Source organism: Bos javanicus, chromosome 7 (genome assembly GCF_032452875.1).
Source record: "Bos javanicus breed banteng chromosome 7, ARS-OSU_banteng_1.0, whole genome shotgun sequence".
NCBI lineage: Eukaryota > Metazoa > Chordata > Mammalia > Artiodactyla > Bovidae > Bos > Bos javanicus.
In genome coordinates this window covers 79,128,521-79,154,281 of record NC_083874.1, presented here as the reverse complement: position 1 = coordinate 79,154,281, position 25,761 = coordinate 79,128,521, and the positions used below count along the sequence as shown (strand labels likewise).

Genomic DNA, 25,761 nt, shown 5'->3' with positions numbered 1-25,761 from the left:
GTATTCTCTCTCCCTGAGTCTTTGACTCTATAACAATAAATACTGAAGCATGCCACAAAATTGCAGTTAAGAGCATTCAACCCCAAGTCTAGGGTTTAAAAATGTTATTTATAATTAATGACAACATTAGCTTCTATATTGAACAAAACACACAAAAATTATGTATCTTATAGAATGATAGCTGGATACAAACACTACTTCTGTCTTGATGGTAGCTGATTTCTAGTATCTACAAGCGAGAGACTTATTTCGTAACAACGCAGGTTTCTAGAACCACGTTCAGTTACTACAATCCCGTGATGGTTAGATTAAACATTACATTTTTATAGATTATATATTTTAAAGATTAAAATAAAAAGCCATGTGCTTTCTCCAATTCACATTTCACATAGTACATTTAGGTGCAAAGTCATATGTTATCATCAATGAGAAACACAGCGTCTATACTGGTTGGCTAAAGACAGGAAACAGAAACTTGGAACCCGGCATTGTATGATCCAATCTTAATACAGTTTAATTTTAGCAGTGGCTGTTTCAAGCCAGATTTCTAATCTACTAGCAGATTTAAAGAATTTAAGTTCTTCTTAAATACTGCATATTTTAGAATTATTTTATACAATATTTTTTTCTATCAGGCAGAGAATGTGTAACTTAAGGAATGTACATGGCAGTCTAGATATGCAAGAGAGAAGTCACATTTCAGCAAAGAAAGTTATCTGAGTCTCCTCAAAATCTACATGTGGTCATCATCCAACAACATCAGCATGAGATGACTAAGATGGCATCGCCAACGTTTTCCTGAGGTGAGAGAGAAGAAAGTAGCAAGCATTCCTGCTATACAGGGACCCATTCCAAAAATGCTTTTGTCCAGTAACGCAAGGATGTACAATGGTGGTTTATCTCAAAACTCTAAAAGAAACAGCTGTAACTGGGGACATTCTTTTCAATTTCAGAAGTGTTCCTATGAATTAAATGGATAGACTCAAAGCATACAATGTGTTATCATCTAAAGGCCATTACAGGAATCTTCGAGTGAAGAAGAGGAATAAGCATTTATATTTTAAATTTAACTCTTGATTCCCAACTTCTCTTCCCAGATAGACATAAGCCTAGAAAAATGAATAGTGACCAGAGTCCAATGGTTGTGGGTGAGTTTTACAACTAAGTGGGATTTGGCAAAGAGCTTGCGGCTTATAACCCCCAACGCAGTTCAAGAAAAAAAAAAAAAAAGTTTTATTTCAAAGAGCCCAAGCAGAGAGGCAGAATGCATGTTCATAAGAAGATGATCAAGTTAGACGCCCACAACTAGAAGACTTTCTACAAAAGATGGCAGAACATGGGAAGCTTTCTCCAAGGCTATCCCCTTTAAACAAAATAAAACAACAACACTTGTATTCTTAGCACAAATGGAATGAGGGCTAGATCAAATATTCCTGAGTGAGTCAATCGAGATCCTAAATCATCTCTTTTATAGAGCTTCAAAATGAAAGGAGCTCCCATAGCTTCCAAGAGAGCGTTATTTCCATAGGGACATGGGCTGTGTCTGTTTCATCTGTTACTGTATTCCTTCAGAAACTAGGGTAGGGCCATGTAAAGAGTGAACAGTGATGAATATTTATTTAAGGAACAATTGCTAAATGAAAAAAATAACATATTTTATGAAATGAAATATTTTAGCTAAAATAAAGCTTTTAAAGTAATGAAAAAGACCATTCTAACATCAACTTAAAAAGTACCTTACTAAAATCATGTGTGATATAAATCTCATTTTATTAAACATTTTATTGTATATGTATAGGGAAATATCTGAGCCCATATTTTCTCCATAATATTGGACATTATGCCAGAAAAATTATGTATATAAAAGAAAATTATGCACAAAAAAGGAAACATGTTTTTCCTATCCATAAAGAATACATATTTTCCTGAAGTAATAAATGGTTTATATTAAAAAATATAATAAAAGCTAAAGCTTGCCAACCTAACTTTTAATATACTCATCTCAAGCACATAAGCTAAGTTGCTTCAGTCGTGTCCGACTCTGTGCGACCCCATAGACAGAAGCCCACCAGGCTCCCCCATCCTTGGGATTCTCCAGGCAAGAATACTGGAGAGGGTTGCCATTTCCTTCTCCAATGCATGAAAGTGAAAAGTGAAAGGGAAGTTGCTCAGTCGTGTCTGACTCTTAGCGACCCCATGGACTACAGCCTACCAGGCTGCTCCATCCATGGGATTTTCCAGGCAAGAGTACTGGAGTGGGGTGCCATTGCCTTCTCCGATAGAACATATCAAAAACTTCCAAATTTAAGTCCTTAGATGTGATCAGGGTTTGATAAAAGGAAAATCCATGAGACAGGCAGAATGAAACCAAATCTCTGAGGGACCATTTGTGTGAGTAAAACAACTTCATAATCAATGTGAAATTTTATGGGTAACCGATACATGGCTAAATTGATGGTTCTAAATATGCTGATGTGACAAAATGCCAGGAAAGATCTAGGCCACTTATACTCTTAAGTTGCATTCTATAAATAACACAGTTTAGAAGACCCACAAGTGGAGAATTACAGTAGTCTAGACTTAGAGGAATAAAGGGGTTTACCAACATTTCTACCTTGTTCTTGCTGAGCTAGGACTTTGCTTCCAGGAGGATAAAATGGTGCTCCAGTGGGGAGGGGGGTAAGAAAAGACTGATGAATCAGAGGTCTACAGGACACAAAGGCACTCACAACTTGGGGGAGATTTTAGAATCATATCTCATAAATCATTAGCAGAGAGAGATGCCCAACTCAGGAAGCACGTGGAGCTAAGGACAGCTATGTGGAGCTATGTGACAGCCTCCCATATTCAACCAAGGTAAAATCCTCCTTCTGGATTGACAAATACTGGAGCATGGGATAACTACCTCCTGAAAACCTCTGTATCCCTTGACTTCAGCTCCCTCACTGCATTTGTCTCTTCTTTCATTTATTTGCATCCTCACTTTCTCAACAGTGTACCAATAAAATACATGCCAATTGCAAAGCATTATGAAATTGTTACTTCTTATTGCACCAACTGTTAGGGTGTTTGAGAGCAAGGAATATGTCCTATTCATTTTTCTTGTAAATGATTATTAAGTATAATGCCAACTATAATTTTGTAAGTGATTTCTCTGTGTAGAAATTGTATTAAGGACTTTATACACATCACTGCTGCTGCTTCTAAGCTCCTCAATGATACTGTCCCCATTTTACAGAAAAAAATATTGATCTGCAAAAAGCTTAATGTATTTGCAAAGAAGCATAGAGCTACTCCGTATGATGATGGTACAGCACTGCTTTGTGCAACCAGACTGTTATTAACCATTAAGGAAATGTTTAGTGGACGAAATGCTTCGAGACCTGCCTCTAAAGATCTGAGTAGAACTACTTTTCATTCCACCCCAAAAAGTAGCAAGATTCACCGGAAATTGAAATTGATTAAAATAATGCCACTTGAATACTCATTATATACACACACACACACACACACACACACACACACATATATGTGATACTTATCACTCAACCTATATATTTATTATATTACATGAGTGAGTGAAAGTTGCTCAGTCATGTCCAACTCTTTGCAACCCCACGGACTATACTGTCCATGGAATTCTCCAGGCCAGAATACTGGAGTGGGTAGCCTTTCCCTTCTCCAGGGGATCATCCCAACCCAGGGATCAAACCTAGGTCTCTCGCATTGCAAACGAATTTCTTACCACCTGAGCCACCAGGGAAGCCCCATATATTATATTATATTATATTATATATATATATATATATAATAGATTGAGTGATAAGTATTGCATTTACCCCATAACAAAACAGAAACCATCAAACCAAATATTGCCCCCTCTTCCAAAAAAATAGCAAATGTTAATGTTATTGATTAAATCTGGGAGAAGCTGGGTTCAAACAGATAAGAGAAGTTTTTACTGTTGAACTCGTCCAAGCTTTTAATATGACAAGAGTTATTATGAAGTGCCAATAAAAGGCTATTATATGAATTATTTTTCAAACTAACTTCACTAAGAAACACTTTCTTTGTGGAGTTTTGTACTGCACTGACTTTCTAAGGATTATATTTTAGAAAATTCCCAAGGGGACGCTAGAGCAATCAGAACTGTTCAGACTTCTTCATGCATTTAATGCTGACACACAAATGGATAAAGACCAACACTGTAAATCAGCATTTTATTTTGTGCAGATATGGTTCAGTAAATGCAACTGGGCACTTGGTACACTAATATAATGAGCACTTTTTAACAGACATTGTTTTCTAAAAAGAAAAGAAAGTTATGCAGAAGAAATTCCTTGCATCATTCTATGCAAAATGCATAACGGATTTTTAAATAAAATTCCAAAATAAATTGCCTGATTAAGACAAATGAAGGAATAATAAATGAAAACACTGAACTCATATATTTAAAAGGGTGGAAATACGTTGTTGGAGAAAAGAGGGAAGAAAGCACTACCATTTACAAATGACTCAAATTAAAGAGAAAAATATGGTTGAAGATGTTAACATTTTTCTACTATTCTATATATGCACAAAAGTGAATAAGGTAGGTTGAAAATTTCAACAAGTTGAATTTAAGGCATATAAATATATGCTTAAAATTTTAATATCATGGTTCTATTCGACTTATTAGGAAAAACAAATAAGAATGACATTCGAGCAAAAGAAAAAGGAAAACAGAAATTCCTCTATTACTATGAATTTAGTATAACAATAATAGTGCAAAAATATATATAAACACACACAAGTATATTTACAGAGCAGAAGGTCCCAAAATAGACTATACTGCACAAGACATTTAATATAGACTGAAAATATAGGTGAAAAATACAAGTAAAAATGCTGATAATTGATTAACTTTGAAGGGAAAAAAGATCCTTATCTGACACATACATAAAATTTTTAATGGATTAAAAATTAATATTATTAACAATTCTTAATTACTAGAAGAAAATAGTACCTATTTATTGAACCTTATAACAGGGATTCTTTTGAAGCTGAGACCAATTCAAGATAGCTAGAATACTAGAAATCTTTACTACATGAAGATTTTAAATAGCTTCATGTGAAAAAATACAATAAAAAAACTCCTAGGGTAAAATATGAGTAAATAATATGACAAGCAGAAGTTGACCATACCCTAAGAATATTAAGAGTAGTTATAAAGAAATAAATCTTTATTAAAAAAAATGAAATGAAGCAGAAAAATCAGTGGAAAGTAAATAAATTTAAAGTATATAATCTTAATATAAATAAATATCATAAATTTAAAAAATAATATTATGATTACTTATTATACAGGCAAAATAATCAAAAGGACATGTGAAACTATTATTAGTATCTTTTTATATAGCATTTAAAAATGTATATTTTCACCGGTATATTTTTCCAAATTATTTTATAAGAAGCATATAACTAGATTTTTATAATCATAAAATTAATAAAAGTTATCTCTTAAATCAGATTATATTTTTAAGGCATACACTTTCATAGAATATTAATGTTTTTCAGTGCTATTTAATACATGAGAGAATTCCCACAATGCAATAATGAAGGTGTAAAACAAAATCTTGATTCTTAAAATACTCATTTGTTGAAGAGGGTTAAAAAATAGATTTGGGTGAAAATATGGATGGTTTTTATTGTGCTTATTTTTTTCCTGAATTTCTTGTATGGACCATTCAACTTTTATAGTTAGAAAATACATATTTAAATAAATCTGCTGACTTCTATTGCTATCATAAACTTATTGGAAAGTGTGTAGCCAAGAAAGCATCGGCTGAAATATGGTATAAAATGTGGTGTTCAATGTTCCTGTGTCTTCCTCACAATAATTCACATTTATTTTTGAATTCCGATAGTAGGGTTTTTTTAGAACCAAATTATGTAGGCTTAACAAAGAGTTAAATTTTATTACTGATTTGCTGATATTTAACAAATGTTAAATAATGTGTATTTATGCATTAAGGGAACACTGAAAGAGACACTGAATAGTTTTTGGTTTTATGAAGATAGGAAAGATGATACACCATTCTCTCATCGAGAGAAACATTTGTGTCATCTGAGTTTTATGCTTCTTGGCAAATCGGCAGATCTGAAGGAAAGTTTCAAGAACAAAGAGACGAGATGAATTAAATGGGACTCAAACATAAATGCAAAACAGAAGTCCACACTCCAATTACTGAATAACCAGGATCCCCTTTACTGTACTTTACAAAACTGTAATAATTCTATGTAGGTTCTACATGTCTCTTACAGGGGTTCATAATTTTCAGCAAATGGTCTCAAGGTGCACTGCCTTTTAAAAAGACTATTACATCAGTAGGTACCTGTAGTAGATTTTATTTTATTTTTGCTTATTTGAGCTTCCCAGGTGATTGTGGGAACAAAAGTGGTTTGAAAAGATAATCTGTAACTAAAGATCAAAAGGAAATAATATATTTTCAACGCTTATTCATATCAATTCATTGGAATGAAAACTAACTATACCTGTAGCTATATAATTACCTTCTAAAGTAAATTTCACTCAACACACCCCACTGATGAAAATAAATAATATCACAGTCTGTCTGGAAATATGAGAAGTGATCTCTCAAATTAAGGAACAACTCAATGCATGAATATTCACAAAAACACGCAAGATACTCTGTATCAAGCCATCACATCTAAACATCACCACCGGGCTTAGGCTAGAAGCTATAACCAGGTGGGTAACCACAATATTTAGAACATGAAGAAGAAATCTGCCTCCAAACACCAGTTTTCTACTGCATTAACCAGCAAACATTGTCATGTTGCAATTATGTTGCACACTCATTCCATTTATGATGAAACATATGGAAACTTAATTCTCTGAGAAGGTGAACAATAAGCCCTGGGAATATCACTCACTTTCAACAGATTGAAATGGTTTGATCACCTCCTGCCATTCCCTGCCTTTTTCTGAGCTCAGATGCCTCTTAGGATCTCAGCATGCGATTCTCATTAATGGCAGCAGAGGGGGGTGCTGGAGCTCTAGGTGACCATGCTTCTGCATTAAACTAGACCTTTGCAAACCACTAGGCTCTCAGGCTAAAGGGGAAAAAAGTGGGAATTCCCCAGTCCCAGTAATGCTTTCTGACATATAAAAAGGCAAAATAGTTACACCTTTCACTGCATCACTGTGGGAAACTAATTTGTTTTGACATCCCGAGAAGTAATCTGATGTTCGTATTTATTCTGAAAAAAGCTGTATTAGCTAAAAACAAATTTCATGAATAAAACCAGGGGTACGTAATCAGGCATGTATGTCTACTGAGCATGGCTGATATAGAGGGAATTTACCATTGCCTGGAAACTTCTCTTTAAAGGAATCTAATTCCTATCACTTTGAAATCTTTCCCAATTCCCCTCTCTAGCACTGTTAGGACCCAGGACACAGCTGTCTCCGCCAACACATGGAAACATTATACCCAGAACACTAGCGGGCATTGATCCGACCCGCTTGTCTCATGCTTCTCCTTCCAAAAGGCCTTATAAATGATCTTGATTGAAGAGCCATTTCAATACTATTCTTGGCACAATGACAGTCACTGAAAACATTTCTAAGCTGCAGCCTGCTTCACACAAGCTGATGCACCGCCTTATTTATATTCGGTTTATGAAAATCTAATAGCTAAAACTGACGAATCACCCAAAACTCCCTTCTCCAAACTCTTCTGGTAAGGAAAGCCATATAGAAAGATATTGGGCTTTAAAGATAACAGTAAGAAGGGGGGCGGGCAGGGGGGGAGTGGAATTCCAATGAAACCACAGTGAGTGATAAGGGACTCAGAGTTACAAGTATTAAAAGAGATGAATTGCATTAACCCCTGCCCTTCCCCATTATATGCACTGCCCACTGGAAACAACAACAGAATTACTAAAATCCCACACTCTCTAATGGGATGGTAATAGGATTCAGAGGCCATTAGGGTAAAGGCAATCCATATTTTACACAGTAATAAGCTCAGACTGAAGATGCTACACCCCTCCTCAGAGATCAACAATTACCAACTTAACATTAACAAATCCACAAGCATTTTTCAAAATTGCAAAATAAACCCAAGTTAAAAGTCAAAGGTCTATTTTTTGTAACTGCATGCACTTTTGTGAAGTAAAATCATCTAACTAAATTGAAATATATATTTTTACTCTAATACTGATTATTGTTTCTCATTCTAGAATATTTTGGAAATGAGGGATGCTGTGACTGTTATGATGTGGTTCTAATTCTTTATAAATAGAATATGATTTCTCATGGCAAGTATCTTCCACTTTTCAAAGAATTACCTTGTTTTTCTAAAAATGTTGTGTTTTATTCTAGAGAAAATATAAACTATTTTTGGCATTAAGAGTTTCTACAAAAGAGGTCTGAGTGAATGCAATAGGACACTCTGGAGAAGACAAGGGAGAGTGAGGCAGAAACAGGCACCCTGATATTATACTCACAGAAGGATAAAACTGGGGTAAGAAGGTATATGTAAAAAATTAAAACAGAAGTTACAGTAGTGAACTCAAATCATTTAATATGTTTATTGTCAGGGGGACTGTAAATTGACCACCCTTTGAATGTTTATTAGTATAAATTAAAATAATGATGTTATTATTTGTTTAACATCTGTATTCAATTGTTACCTAAAGAACTTCTAGGGTGGCTGTAAGACTGCTTATGCTTTTGTGCAATACAGAAAGACGATGAATCTTTAGGAAAATATTTTGTGGCTGAGTTTCTTAAATTTTCACTAGAGATGAATAAAAGGATTTAGTATTAATCTCCACATGTCCCTCTTTTTAACTTCCCTGACACAATACTCAAAAAGAAAATCCCTTAAAATACATAGCAAATATTACCAAACTGTAGAATAATAGCCAGCCCTCTCATCAGCCTCCATGCTAATATCACATGTGCTTGAGTTCTTTCTAAAACGCTCATTATTCTTTCTGAATAATATAGCTCCAAAGATGCTTTAATCATATAAATATATGGAGAAAATCTCATTTTATACTTCTTATAAAATATACACTACTTCCTTTGGACAACAATAAAAATAAATGACAGTGAGCGTGGGGTAGATGAGAAAGGCAGAAGGTAATCTAAAATAATAATAAGAAGATACCATATCTGAAAGTACTTTCTACCATATTCCTCACACATCTCACCAAACTCGTTATACATTTTCAAATTAAAATAATACTTTGAATATAACTGAGTTAAGGTCATTAAAGCTTAAATTTATCCACTCTTTAATTCCAAATTCACTCTTAACCATTTTTCAGGGTACTATAAGAGTAATTTTCTACTTTGAGGTATGGCTTACCCATACCTGAAGAAAACCAACTAAATACCAAGTAGACATGAATTGGGTGTGCTGACATTAGAAACTACTCAGTCATTTAAATTGTTCATCTATAGAACATAATAGAGTGGGAATCTGGGAAATCTCCTATTTGAGATGCAAACATAAGTCTTGGAGTGTTAAAGGAAGAATGGCACCAATTAGGGTCTTTCATTCAAGTAACTAGAGGTAGCTCCATCTTACCAAATCAGAGAACTCAAAGACTTTATCAAAACATTTAAGGTGATGACAAGGAAACGACAGTATGGAAGGATGATGTGGTGGAAGAAGATCCTCACATGAAGTAAGGTTCCTAGACCCAAGTAAAAAGAAATCAATACTTATTTACTCTGCATCATTGCTTCCGACCTCCAGTTCCTAGCAAAGTGTCTCATACTGAGCAACCACTCTTCTTCACTGTGACATTGCTGAGTCCACGGTCTACTTCCAATAACTAAGGTTCCATATCCTAAACCAATCACTAGAGTAGTGAGAGGGAGTCACTGCTTTTAGGGTGTCTGGTCTACTGTCCCTGATCAGAGACTAGTGTGAAAACCACAGCTCTAAAGTGTACATCCCCTTCCAACTAAAAGGACGGTTCTGTTCTGATATTTAGGGACCTGGATTATTTCAAGGTAGATAAGCAGCAGCAGAAGAAAGGTTAACACTTGGGGCCACTTTGAACCTATTCTTGAGTAAGACTTGAGTTCAAACAAGGATGCCAATCCTTCCCAGTTTCTTGAAGATGTGAAACCTACTTTTATATTTATCAATGCCTTGTTATTATTTATGTATTTAAAGTCATTCAAGAGATACTAATTAAATAAACTTTATGCCGTCAGATATTTTACTAGGCTTCACGATACATAGACAAGTTAGATCACATGGTTCCTGACTTAGCTGAGCTTAATAGATTATGTGGGTGTGGACAAGTAGACAAGTAGTTCTTAAATGATAAACAGTGTTCAGTTCAGTTCAGTCGCTCAGTCGTGTCTGACTCTTTGCGACCCCATGAATCGCAGCACGCCAGGCCTCCCTCTCCATCACCAGCTCCCAGAATTCACTCAGACTCATGTGCATCGAGTCGGTGATGCCATCCAGCCATCCCATCCTCTGTCGTCCCCTTCTCCTGCCCCCAATCCCTCCCAGCATCAGGGTCTTTTCAGTGAGTCAACTCTTCACATGAGATGGCCAAAGTATTGGAGTTTGAGTGTTACAATAAGGTAAATCCATTGTTATAGGGTTACAGAGCAGGAGTTCTGCATTTAGGCTTAGGGAGGGATAGTCCAGGGAAACTTCTAGGAGGAATCAACACTTAACCTGAAACCTAAAGGATGCAGAGAAGTCAGCCAGGGGCAAGCTGGTGTGTTAGAGATGAACACTTGAAAAGGCACAATTATGAAAGCTGGAAGGACTGAAGGGAATTCTGTAGAGATGGAACGGAGGATGCAGGAGCTCAAGAGCACAGATATGAGGCCATTGAGGCAAGGGAGAGGATGTCTTGGAGGTATCTAATTACTGGGTTGGCCAAAATGTCCATCCAGGTTTTTCCATAAGATGTTATGGAAAAACTCAAACACATTTTTTGGCCCAGCCAATACATTACACATTTCTTGAGGATAGGAAATATACTGTATCTTCCTCATTTAATAACTTGGCAGCAAAGTAAGGACTAGATGACCCACTGGAAGTATTCTAAAAATATTTATCAATATCTAATGGGGATTTCTTTGTGATGACTGAAACCCCTCTAAGCCTAAATTTCCATTAACTACTTCATGTGACCATTCTGTAGAAATGCTTATAGATTTTTGTCTTGTTTTATTTAGGTAGCATAGGTGAGGTCTGAATGTGTGTGTATGTGTTTAAATTTGGAATGACTCTTTAATGTCCCCCATTATCTCCTATTGTCGTATATCTGAATAGTCTCCTCTAGGCATTTGTGTGTGTAACCCTTGGATTAGGGTTTATCATGGGGGACACTGAGCTAAGAATGCAATCTGCTATGGTGTAAATGGACACATAGGAATAGAGTATTGATAGCTTGGATCCAGGTATGAGTGATCTTCTTGTGTGCAAGTCATATTAAGTTCTAAGCCACGGCAAGTAACCTCAAATTAAATGATAATTATTCCATCTCAAATACAGATGAAACATGAAGCTCTGACACACGGTTTTCTTTTGCACGGATGAGTGTAGGAGGCACCAGCAATCCCGTTGTGAAGTAGGTCAGAGTTACCTGCCATCATTTTCTATACTTTCTTGAATATGACTTTTCTAGAGAAAGACTTGATCAACGTCCTCAACTGTGCACTAATTTACTGAGCTGTCAACAATTGTAAATTTATATATAAAATAAATTACAATTTTCTAAGACATTTCCCATCATCAGGGACATTTAGTTCCTTAGAACACATAGAACTGAAACATATAAATTATCACATTATTCATTTCTAAAGAGTGGAAGAGATTGAATTAGCAGCTAAAACTGAAACACTGTTTTGGATATAAGAGTCAAATGTTTAAAAACAATTTACTATTTTGTTCTGTTAACAAAATAAAATTAAAAATGTCTTCAAAAATATTTTAGAAAATCAAAGTCTTATAATAAACTATTATAAAGTAATTACAGCTTGGGTTTCCTGTCAAGGTTCTTGCCATGTAAATGTCCATGTATCTGAAATTTGCCTAAAATAAATAGATTAGTTTCATTTCAGGAACAAGAATGACATGACTTTTTTGTTAACATTGATTAATGATTTTAGTTCCTAATGGCATTAGTCGACTATCATTATTTTATCATTTGAAAAATGGTCTTCAGAATCTCTAGGGCTAATCTACATGTGAATGTTTGCCCATTTCTTATATTCTACTGACCTCTAGAGACTATGTGTGTGTCTATAAATCACATACGATATGTGGCTATAAACACATGAAATATACATCATAAATATCACATAGATTGAGAAGAAAAGAATTCTAACTTGGGAAGCCCATTTCATTTTAGAAAAATATGCACACATTGTTTATCTATATTTTCAAACAAGATCTTAGGCCACATTAAATACTAAGCATGTTGATGGCACTTTCCCTGTGTTCTCACTTATATAGAACTCACAGAAAAGTGAATATCATACAAACAGATCCTATGTTTGGTTTGCGACTTGCCAGCAGTAAGAAGAAACAGAGAATTTAGTCTCGCTGGCCTGGCTTTTCCATAAACCCAGATTTATTTTTAGTTGAGACCAGACCACTTCACATGAGGATCTTCTTCCCCACAAATCATGGATGCTGTTTCTTTTCCAGTCCTTTTCCTGAGCAGGCAAGGAAGAGCTGAGGGCTCTGATCGCTTGGTAATCCTTGAATTTTTTTCTCTCAGTATTTCCAAATATGAAACATACCCATGAGTGAAACATTCAACATTAAAATAATTGCTAATTAAGTACTAGATCAGAATTCCTTAAGAGTTATGTGTAGTTCATCTGGTAACTAGTACATTGCATGTCAGATTATGGGAAATTAATCATGTCAGCTAGAAAGAAACATGGTATTTTGCCAGGAACATAACCACCTTACATGTTACTAGGAATATGACCATTCTCTCTCTTTCTTTCTACCTCTGACTATAGACACAGGTACAAATATCAATATAGATACAGGTGCAAAGCTGGAATTAGAGATACAAATATGCACATACATATAGTAACATATTTATGTATACACATGTGCACACACGAATGTCAAGAGGCATTTCCTACATGTATATAATTTATGACTAGATTTGAGAATGATTTTTCTAATAGTTACTAAGGTTTTCCATTTTCAGTTTTGCCTGCTAAATTATTGCCTAAATTTTCATTTTACAATACGGATTGAAAACTAATGGTTATATAGTACATCATCAACTATACCTCAACATTCTAAAACTTCAAGTATATTTCTTTCTAATAAACTCAGTTTTTATCTATTGAAAAGAAAATATTTTTAGTATCAAGAATAACATTTTTGCCCTTTATATTTGGATCAACTATACTACAAATTATATATTTTGTTAGCTACATTACCTTACCTATTAAATTTAGAAACTGAAACATCTTGTGAGTTTTGGTTAGGCACCTCAAGTGCAACCAATTGTTTATAGATATATTTGTCAGATCAGGATAGTGTAAGAGAAGAGTGAATTATTTGATAAGATGTTATGATATGGCCGATATGACTGCAAGATTTTGAAAATGTTCAAGCCACAACTCAGGTATAAGAAAAGGAGAGGAAATCAAATTTGATTCTGTGAAAATATCCACTAGATGGAATCCTAAACTCTGCAAAACTGGAAGGTGGCTGGTAAGGTCCATGCCTACTCTGCGATCACAGTCTCTCAGAAAAGCCAGCCACCCTTTCAAGTCTTTATATTTCAATGTAATTCCAGGATATAAGAGGTTGTCAAGACTTTAAAGTTGTTTGGGACTTTGAGGACCTCTAGAGGGTCAAATCCTAAATGTAAATAACTTATCAAGGACTGACTGGCAGTCACTGATGACGAACATGAGATAGGACTGGGGTTGGAGATTAACTTAGGTTTGGGCACCAATAATTCACTTTTGTACTTAATGCTAGAGAAATATGCTTATCAGAATTCCAATAACTTACATAAGGTATACTTGCTTGATCTGAGTGGCTTTTTAAAATTCCATCTAGGCATGCTATCCAACCAGTTAATTCAAAATAATAGTTGCTTGGGTGGTAGGGCAGGGGAATGATATAAGCCAAAACAATGAAACCAAGTACTTGGAATCATTCAGACTACTGGATTTACTGTTTGCCTCTTAAACATGTAGGTAAAATACTGGTATTTTGATAGCTATAATAAACCACCATTTGTAAATAAAAAGAGGGGTACCCCCAGAAGGAAATACAGTCAATTTTAATGAATAGTTTAAAAAACCTACCATTTAGATTTTTTTACATAATTCAGTCTTCTGAAGGAAAATTCCCAGGTTTGGATTTTCCTGTTCAAACGTGCCTTTCCACACCATTAGCAGAAGTGCCAATGATTAGAGAAATGATTCACGTCAGGTAGTGACAGAAAAGACAGGGGAGTCAGGAAGAAATCTGAATAATCCCTATGCTGGAAATTCAAACTCTAGATAATCAAGATTGTTCTACATTTTCAATAATGGTTCTGTCCAGTTAAGAGAAATTTGTAATCTACTCAGTTTCAAGACTAGAAAGTCACATTTCGCAAAAACTTGTATTTCAGCCTCCAATAGCTTAAAAGTTCTCCTAGCTAGATTGTCTCCAATTACAGAAATCCTTCCCAAGTACAAGGCTAGAGAAGTATATTAAACCTGTAGGATACCATGTAGCTGGCTGTTTTACAGAGCTTTACAACACACTCAATCTCTATGCATGAAGTAATACTACTGAAGCAATTCACCACAATCTGATAGCACTGTTTGTTCAGCTCACAAATGTTGTCTTACATATGGGGGTAAATTGTCTTTGAATAGAAAGTTCAGGATCGCAAGTAAAGGGAGGTATAAATAAATTTATATTAACTAAGAATCCCTCCCCTCTATCTCAATGCATACACAAAGATTTCATAGGTAAACAAACACAGGACTGCTATGGATTTGATAGATTTCTGGTCTACCCAGCAATAACAGAGTTACTGCAATGACCACAGATGTGTGAGTCGGGAAAAAGGTCTGGCCGCAGTCAACTGCCAGAAGAACTGATGGCAGCAGTGAAGAGGCAGCTCCAGGGCAAGGCTCAACTTTGGTACTTCGTCAGGAAGTGGTCGGTGACTAGCAAATAACAGATAATCATAGAATTGTAAATTCCATTGTATTTAATACACATCCCTGCAATGAACATAAGGATAGGTATGTTACGGCTTGGTGAGTGCTAATTTTTCCCGGTTTTTAGTACTCTCGGCAAACACACAGAAGCAAAACAGTCAAATGAGACAGATTGAAAGAAACAGAAAAAAAAATCCACCTACATTCAAGGTACGAAACAATAATTTCTAAGCCTTTAGGATCTATTTTTTTCCCCTTGCATTGTAATGCAGTCAAGTGTCTGAGTGATGCCTTTTGTGTTTGATAATGTCAAGTTTGAATGTCATGGGCAGCCCCCATCTCTGATGGTATTAAAATGGTGGGAAGATGAAAAGCTTGGAAAAGTAAATGGAACAAATTAGATTAAAGTGGTTGGAGGACAAGGCAGAGCACTCATCTACAGCTTGGTTCTGAGGTGGCATTGGTCACCCTGTCTACAGGCATAGGCTAGTTAAATCAATTTCTGAGAAAAAGGGTGGCTCTCTACTTACTTAGTGATGCCGATAATTATTTTCACTGCTTCTCTCTATGAAGTCTATCGGATGCAAGAAAACATCTTATATGTTAATACAAAACTTCCATTAAATGGTTAGAGGAGTCTCCATAGCTGAACTGCAGTCAAATATTCTAGATATCTCTCAGTTCAAGGTAAGTGAGACAAGGCTTACAGAAAATAAGTGACACATGGGCATTTCAGGGAGGCAATTGATTTCAACAAAGAAAGTATATACCTTTTCAGAAATTAAACCTTAAAGATCATAAAAACCCATTTGAGTCAATGTCAGGAAACCGGAGATGAGCCTAACACTAATAATACAGAGAGAATACCACACCCTCTAAACTCCAGGTCTCATCTCTGACGAATGGCGAAGGTTTTTCTTATGAAAACAAAAACATATACACAGAATCCCTTCCTAATGAGGCCATGACATCTACAGTACATACAAGAGATTGCAATAATTACAACAGGAAGGCTCCCTCCCAGTCCCTCCCCCTCCCTTGATGTTTCTCAACCTTACCACCCATGCTTAGGCTAATGCAATACATGATTCACAGGCTTCCCTCCTCAAGACTAAGGATTCTCACTGCTTTTTCTGCAATATCCCTAGAAACTAAAACAATATTCTACTACTAACGATAGCTGCTCAGGACCACAATTTAATGGGAGAGCAAATGGACCCTAAACAGGCATTTTAGCATCACGATCTCTGGGCAAGCGGCATAGTATGGACCCATTACCGCACTTCTCCCTGACTCCCATACTAAGAGAACTCCTCCAGAAGCTGCCAGATCACATCTTTCCAGTGACTGTTGAGTGTCTGCTATTCGAGGCTCTCAGTCCTACTGGCATTGGTCATTCATTTTGGTGTTATTGCCCACAGGACCCCTCTGAGTTTGCTCATTTGGATTATTCTGTGTTTTCACCTTTCACTTTCTGATTCAAAGGTGATCATCCTCAGGTTTCCCTCAACTTGCAATGACCTTTCCTTCTTTGCTCTCCTAAAGAAAGTCAGGACTAACCAGCACGTTTTTAACCCACTAGATAATTCTCCAGGTCTGGTCGGCACCTTCTGTTTTCCTAAGGTTCTCACCAAAAGGACAGATATTTTTTGCTATCAGGACAGATATTTGGGGGCACATCTAACAGGGTGCTTTGAAAAGAGTCATTGCTTGATAGCTATAATGAAAAACAGAAAACACCGAAAGAAAAGAATCAAATCAACCAGAGAAAGAAACCAAATACTCCAACCAAATTGTAAAGCTTTTCTTATTTAAAGACGGAGAGAAAAAAATAATCAGTATGGGTCAAACACAAAATACGTATTTGAATCAAAGCAAAAAAAAAAAGTTGAAACAACCTTACCCCAGTGGACTTACAGTGCTAATTACAAAACAGGAGTAGATGACACTCATGCCTTCTAAATGTAAGCTTTTTCCTCCCAGTAAAGAGAATTGAATGGGTGTTAAGTCAAAACATCCTATGGAGCATTTCACACCTCAGGAATGAAAACTGACAAAGAAGGACTTCAGTGCATAAGAAAAATGCACCAGAAAAGAGCTTGGACTGTTTAAGGTAAGAAACACTGAAAGCTCTACCACAAAGGGTGTACACTTGTCTTATCTGAATGTGCTTTTGTAAGAGCCAAGGCCTTCTTTGCATTGGAAAAATTATATACCTTTCTCTTTCACAACTGAAATTGGCGAATTGGTCATTTCCAAAAATAAACACTCCCATAGATAGAGGTCACTGGTTGCCTGAAATTGCATCAGTTTGTGTCTGGGTACTAGAGTCCTGGGCTCCCCTGGGATGTCTTTGTCATTTTATCAGAGTGATTATCAGCAGAGTTCCAGCATGGGTCCCCTCAGCTTCTAGCGCTGATACTTGCTCTCTGCAGCCCCAGTTTGTCCATCAAGCCTTGTGGCTTTTGCTTTGGTAACCTGGCACTTAATAGCCAATGTTAATTATATTTTGTTGTCAGAGGAAAATCCTATTGGGCTAATTTTTCAAAATCAGATAATAAAAGAACTTCCATGACAAACCATGTAGGTTTCCGATTATTTTTTAACGGAGAGATCTATTAAGCACTTAATATTCAGTGGGAAAACAGTCTCAGAGCAATGAAATTCTATTACTTTAGAGGTTGCATGCTTTTAATTTCTTAATATTTCATTACATGTTGGCAACTGGTGCATATTTTTATAATGCGTTTGATCATTACTCTTCTCAGGGTATTCTATTTCAGTTCCTCCTCTGACATCATATTTGCATGTTAAAGGGTTTTAGCATTCAGGGATGAAATGTTCTGAATAGTAATGTGCAGTTAACTTGATTTTTTAAAAACGGAAAACAGCAAACAGACATTATATATAGGGTCTAAGGAGAACAATCTCATAATTTAAAAATCTAGCTCACGTTTTAATAGCTTTCTATAGAACATCATAAAAGGTAATGATTCAATATAATTCATTAATTAGCAAATTATGCAAAATGCTATCAGCGGAGTTTGGGGAGAAGGATCTTGCTCGTTGGCTTTTCTAAGTCTATTGCATTTCTTTATTTTCCAGTAAAAAATGATCTTTTCTTTGCTCTCCAGCAACATCTACTGGAAAAGTCAGAAAAATGCTATTTGTATTAATCAGATAGTTTGAGTAAGGATAGTTTGGCTTACCATCTGCTTAAAAAGTGCATGCTGAACTGCCATCCAGTTCACAACTGATTTATTTCTGCCTACTTTAGTTCCATTTGGTTCTCTGGAAGAAGGACAGTGGTTCAGTGATACAGACAGCCAAGCTACAACTTCAAATTTATCATCTCACCACAAAGTAGTCATTTTCATAAATAAAATTAAAACGCATATATGATACAGACAACATATTTCTCCTGGCCCATCTTCTCAACACTTGTCAGTTATTTAAGAAATAATCATTATTATCAACAGCGGCATGAAACACTCAGTGGTTAGCTACAGCGAGAATCAAAGAAAAGGCTTGATCAGAGAAAGCTATGCAGAAACACGGACTGAATTTGAGAACTATTTTGAGATTCTGCCAAGTTTCTTAAGTTGAAAAGAAGAAATGACATACTATGTGATTTTAAAAACTCACTATGCTACCACTGGCATGATTATATCAAACATCCTACAGCCGTTTCTCTCCCCCTTGTCCACATCTTACCCCGCTCTTTTAACCATGATGAAGAAATTAAGTCTCCCCACACCTGTATGAGGGGCTTTCCAGAGAACGTCTGTTGACGATTAGCTCTGGATGATAAAGTGTGATGAGACCTATAGTTGATTTGATCTCCATGCCCCAACATTCAGTAGCTCCTGGTGTCCCCCTAAAACTGGATTCATGGGCTGCACCCACAAGATGGTCTGTGGGCACAGATGGTCTGGCAAACACTAGACATGCCAGAGTAAGGAATTGAGGGGCAAGTTGTTTGGAAACTTGGTAAGAAAATAGTCTTATCTCCAAATAAATATATAAAATATCTTTTCATGTATGGTTGCTGAACTCAACTATGCTACAATCTAGCAGTTCTTTCTGGGACCAAACCTCGCGGAGGCATTAAAGTCACCTTTCTGTCTCTCATTCTGGAGAAGTATTTTTTAACAGAATTTTGCCCTTTTAATATTCAGATTTTCCCAACCCTCCCCAAAATCATCTGAAAATGAATTCAAACATTTTAGGGAACATCCTAGGTAAAAACCTGGATATCACTTGGCTGTTGTTATTCTTGAATCAAAACTCTGCTAATTAGATTTTTTTTTTTTTTTTGTATTCTCAAATCTCAATTCATTCACGCCAGCAATAAATTTTAGCAGCATAGGCAATGAGCATAAAATCAACGGAGACTGAGGTTCAAAACAAATGATCGCAACTTTAAAAAAAACAGCAGCAGCAACAAAAATCAGGCACTAGGAGACTACAGTGTATTGCATTTGGTGTTTGTTCAACGTTAAAATAGATGTGAGCCTTTTAAGCTTTATCCCAAAGCTCTTTAAAGGAGAAATGCCATCAAATATAATCCACAACTCTCATTCACGCGCACAAAAGGGACAGATTCCTAAAAGCCACCTATAGTGGAAGTCTGCATGTATTCTATATTTAAGGTCCTAATGCAAAGTTCTGACTTGAGGCTGATAATTACCCCCTTCATTATTGAGCCGCTTAAAATCCAGGAAGACTGATCAAACAGCACCTCCAGAGTTAACTCCCACTCCAAACTGTCATAATTCAGTTATTCCTAATTATGCACTGGACCCTCTTCTAACATACACCCTAACCTGGTGTTTTAACTTCATATTTCATTTGGGACAACACTTAATCTCCATTTATGAAACATCAACCTGACACAGGTTAAGGACACAGAAACGGCGCTGCACCCAGAAGATTCAAGCCAAACACAGCTCAGCAGCTTGACTTAAATAAACTCTACCCTTGCTCAAACCTCCGGTGAAAAATTATTATAACGCAGCAGAAGTTCAGTTAGAAGAAAAATTTCAAATCCCAGCTGTCTCCCAGGGTTTAAGTCCCAGACTTCAAAAACAAGATCAATTGAATTATTATTATTTTTCCCCCGTTAGCTATTTAGAATTTCACGTAAATGCAAAGTGCTATTCTGATCAAAATCATCTTTCTTATCTCTCCCCTGAAATAAAACGGAGGAGAAATCATTCAGCTTAAATGCATTTACTATACAAATCTATTTTCAATTGAATTTGCTGCATGCTCTAATTCATCAAAATTAATACAGGTACTTTCTATGTTAAACAAAAGGAAGCCGACTGAAAAATCGGCTTCTGCTGCGGATGCCTTTCTCAATTACAAAACGGTGAAAACAGAGATTTAACTAAGCCACTCGGTCAAACCCTCCGATGGGCGCTCTTACCTGTCTCAGCTGAAGGCTTCCTTCCCTTGTTAGCAGCGTGCAGCATCTCCACTAGCTCGCCCCAATCCTCACCACCGGTCTCAAATTACACCGCTAAATCCACCCCCCGCCTTACCCCCCCCTTTCTTTCTTTTCTTTTCTTTTTTTTCTTTTCTTTTCTTTTCCCCAGCAAGAAAATGCTTATTGAAAGTGATTAGTTTTTGTTGTCCCTTTTAAGTCCCTCCTGCGGGAAGGAACAGGGGAGCAATGTGACGCCACCTTTTAATCTTTTGTAAGAGTGAAAAGGCAGAAAAGGAACGCTCGATCAAACTGAGCTGCACACATGACTAAAACTCGCAGGAGAGGCTGCCGCTGCCTGGCGAAAGCACCGCTAGCTTGAGTGTAAGAACAGAGAAGAGGGAAGAGTCAATGGAATGTGACAACGTATGTGCATCAAAGGCAGGAGGAGAGAGAGAACAATGAGCGAGGGAAAGACAGCGGGGAGAGGGAGATGGAGAGAGAGATGGAGAGAGAGAGGGAAGAGAGAACACGGGGGAAAAAAGATAGAGCGGGTTGCAGGCAAAGGGTTCTGAGAATAAAGCCACAGTGCAGTGTCTGGCAGCTTCTGTTTTTATCTCAGCAAGCATGATACACTGCCTCTCTCATTTAGAAACACATTCGTGTATCTTCCAGGTTTGAAAACTGAGATAATCGCCATGTGTCTCTGGTTTTGTCTGATTGGCATTTAACTGTGCGGTGTACCTGTGATTTTTTTAGGATGCGTTTATGTGCAATTTATTTCACATATTTATTTATGTAGGCAAAAATGAAAGCTGCTAATTTCTACGGCAATTTGCGGCGTAGTTTTACTGGCAGATGGAACTCTACTTATCATAACTGCTGACAAACTGCCACGGGTAAACAAAAGAAGAAACAAATGCTTCGTCTTGATAATTGTCTTTAAAAGGAAGAGCCCACACCACAGTATGAGCACTTGCAGAAACCTAGGTTTCCTGGTTAAAGTTGGAAAGGTGGTTTCTCTCTATTCGTTTGATTAAGAAAGGCAAAATAAAAGGCAGGGCAAGATGTTTGAAAGAAAGGTGTTGGAGAAGAGCTATTAGCAAAGCGAAAACCTTAATTCTCTCTGGTTTCCCTCCAAATGTGACAACAGGCTTGCTTTCTTGAGTCCTGGAACAGAGTTTTTGAGTCACTATTTCTACAGACTTTTATTGCATCCTTCTGCCTTCCTGTACCATTTTAAAAGTAGGTTCCATTTTTAAAACAGTCGAAAAGAAATGATTTCCTAATTCAAATGGTTTCGAATGGTGTTTCACCAGCTTTGTTCCATCTGCACTCATCTCCTGCCACGTGGGGGCTAGGATTACACAGTTAAATTCCCTAAGTGACCTCTTGTATAAGGATGTAAATTGCTTATTCCAAGGTCAAGTATTTGGTATAAGTTAAGTTATTGGTGAAAATAACTGCTTGCTTCCCATGGTAACCTTAGCTAACGCAGTAGAAGCCAGCAGGAAGAGGATATGTTTGAGTTTCTGACTGACCGTCTTTTTGAAATGAAGCAATTCTAATGATGGAAAATAAATCTCATGTATCCTACTCATAATAGTTATTATTTGGGAAAAATGAAAAGAGCAAAACAAAGCATTCAATCATTTTACTTTAACTACAGTGTATCCCACTATATCCCTGAATCCTAGGCATCTTGTATAAACCACCCGATACAGACTGAGAACTGGTCCAGGAATAAGACCTTCTATCTCGGCCCTGGCCACATTGCTATATCCAAAGAGGGATTGCTTGATCTTGTTAAACTAGGAGTGTCATTATTTCCATGGTTTGCCAATAGGAGGATGTATCTTTAGTTTCGACCCAAATAAAGAAGGAACAAACTCCCTCCCAACCCTCCAATGGGATCAAGATGAAGCCCTACTGATCATTAAGACGGAGTTGAGAATGGAGAAATCACAGTGCCTGAATAGAAGGCAGCTGGCCAAAGAACGGAGAGTGCTCAGATGTAGAAGGGAAAGATGAGGGCCAGTTAGTAGCTAGGGAAATGGTGCCCTGGTAAGTCCAGAATCCTCTGCTGGCATTTCAGAGTGTACTGGAAGCAGTCTCCTTTAAATGGCATTATTGATATAGGTTTTATAGTTAAAATTAACTTGATACAAGGGAGTAAGTAGGCTGGGAATTTTCTGCCAATAAAAATAAAGACCTTGTTATAAGACTATAACTATTTTTTAAAAAATAACTATTTCAGTGCAAGAAAAGCTGGGGAGTGGCCTGAGTCTTATTGAACAGGATCAGCAAAGCATAGTCAAGGTAAAATAAAAAGAAATCCAGGTGGCAAAAAGATTTTTTTTTTAAGCTATAAATGGCTATCAGTGTTGTTGCTTATTTTTACCACTTCTTTAGTGAGGAGGTGGGGACCCTGAGTGGGCAATTTTTGTGGTCTGATTTATATGACTTAACCTTGACCATGGGGGAAACATCTGACTATACTGAGGTGCCCAAGTCGGCCCAAATCACATTAATATTTCTTGCGAGAATATGACGTTCACAAGTTCTTACTTCTCTGCAGGACAGCTTTCCCCCGTGAGCTTATACAGTGGAGGGAGTGTGTGCATGCTAAGTTGCTTCAGTTGTGCCTGACTCTTTGCAACCTCATGGACTGTAGCCCACCAGGCTCCTCTGTCCTTGGGTTTCTCCAGGCAAGAATACTGGAGTGGGTTGCCATGCCCTTCTCCAGGAGATCTTCCCAACCCAGGGATCGGAGCTGGGTCTCTTGCATTGGCAGGCAGGTTCTTTACCACTAGCGCCACCTGGCAAACCCATACTATGGAGTAGATGGTGGTTGGAATCAGGCTGTGTGGGACTGAATCCCAGCTCCACCATTTGCTTGCTGTGTGATCTCGACCAAATTATTTTGCCTCTCTGTGGCTCTTTCCTCATCTCAAAATGGGTATAATAACATTACCTGCCCCTTGGGTCTATCACTAGGAATAAATAATGCATGTGCTGTTATGAGTTTTGTTCCCAGCATATAGCAAGTGCCTCATACATGTTAATTCCTATTAGAAAATCCACCCAAAAGATTTTTTTTAATAGTTAAAATAGACAATATTTTTTCACCTCAGAATAGACAACTCACAAAGACTTATTTCCACTCTGACCTTCCTTGTAAGCTCTAGTTATTTAACCTGCCCTCTGGGTCTTTCCACTTGGGTGATATGCGTAAAACTCAAGATCTACAACCAAACTCATGAATCAAAACCAGCTGTTTCTCCCAATTCCCTCACCTGTGTAAAGTGTATAACTCCTGAAGTCATATGGGGTCCCTTTCTTTTCTCTCTCATCATTTGACTATCAATAGCTATCAAATATCACCCCTCTTATCTTTTAAAGTTATTGTTTCATTTCCAGATTTTTAATACCTTCTCCATCTGGGCTCTTCTGTCTGGACTATTGTGATAATCCTCTAATGCAACACTTGGCTGTGCTTTTCTGTCCTGAAACACATGGACGGGGACAAAATGCAGCATTCACTTCTCTAGGGACAGTCCTAGGGTCCTGCCAAAGACCCAGCCAGATTGTAACACCACTGCTTTTCCTCTTCTCAAGAAAGCACTCAGAATCTAAGTGAAGGCGAGTGACATTATTCTAGGAATGACCTTGAATCTGCTCTAATGGATGAAGCAGCTAATCTTCGGCAAACCAATACTTTACTATTAGTGCCTTGTTAGTTGTGACACTTCTCCCAACTGTCATGACACTGCTATTGAAACAACCATTTTAAGAGGTTTTCTTCTCTTCTCTAATTCATCCTTGGAAGCCAGAATAACCTTCTTAAAATGCCACTCTGAATGACATCCATCCCCAACAGTTATTGACTGGTCGATTGAAAGTCTGTTTTATTTCATTACTTTATGTGGCAGCTAAAAATTCATCAAAGGTTCTCCCCAAATGACAGTAAAATTGTTATCACTGAAGAAACAAAGAGGACATAGGAAAAAAATGTAGGAAAAGGAGGAGTTGTGTCAAGCCAATAATAAAAAAAGATCATGCTACTTTCCTGGCAATTGTAATATTTGTGATTACTGTCAGCCCTTTAACATTTGTCATTTGTGATTTCTTTCCTCATTCTAAGTATATATTAGTTTTTAAAAGAAATCATCAAAGGTTCGCAGTTCTCTAGAGAACTAGTAGGAATCACTTTGTTGTGCAGTTTTTTTCTCCCCCTTCATATTCAGTCATCTCTGACACCAACCTATCTGTGTAAACATTCATTCTGTCCCTCACTCGGGGCTCCCGCCCTCCCCACCCCACCCCATCCCCCGAGAGATCACTTTCAGAGCCTCATTCCTCATTCTCTTTAGAGAGTCCTCGTCTTCATCACAACTTAGCTAGAGGGAAGGTGATTTGTATAATAATAAAACAGCGTGTCTTTGGGGTTATTCCTAGGTCCCCATGCTGACTTGAAATTTGCTTCCTAACTGTGGGACTATTGGGCAAATCAATTTTCTGTTTCATCATCACTGTCATCACCTGTAAAATACTGTGATGATGTAATTTCATTAGGTAATAAATGTAAAGGGATTAGCACAATATCTAGTACACAGCTAGTACCCACTCAATAAAGAGGAATTAGTAATCATACAAGTGCTATTAAATGACAGGGATTTATTGTTGCCTCTAATTTCTAAACCTCAGGACAACTCACCAAATGGCTATTAGACCCATTTTACAGAGGATAAAGCTGAGCTTTAGCAAAATTAACTTACCCAATATTACACAAAGAACAAATACAGAGCCAGAATATAAACCCTTGTCTTCCCACCTTGCAGTTATTTTCATCCTTGCCAATAATTTACCACTTAGTCTATATCATCCTGGCTTGTTATTATGTTTTTTTTTTTCAGGTTTGTGCCATACTTTTCTATGTTATAGACTAAATGAGAGCAATATTCATGTTTAAACTATCTTTGTATATTTAGTATCTTTCATAAATCTTTGAACAAAGTAGCCTGCCTACTTGGTAAACGTTGACTGCTTGATCATCTGAGCTCATGGGGATTCAAGTTTTTAACCATATTTAAATTCAGTGACACTGATTTTTTGCGGAAATGGCTTCATCATT

General features: G+C 36.9%; 1 protein-coding gene across 2 annotated transcripts in view; it reads right to left on the bottom strand.

The window, feature by feature from the left end:
- The window catches only part of LOC133251611 (teneurin-2), a 764,810-nt gene extending 739,845 nt beyond the window's left edge, over positions 1-24,965 (bottom strand). For both annotated transcript variants that reach the window (XM_061424270.1, XM_061424271.1), the window contains exon 1: positions 20,631-24,965. In XM_061424270.1, coding sequence (XP_061280254.1) covers positions 20,631-20,676 — 46 coding nt within the window. In that variant the 5' untranslated portion in view covers positions 20,677-24,965. The remainder of the gene's footprint in view (positions 1-20,630) is intronic.
- Between the last annotated feature and the right edge of the window lie 796 nt (positions 24,966-25,761).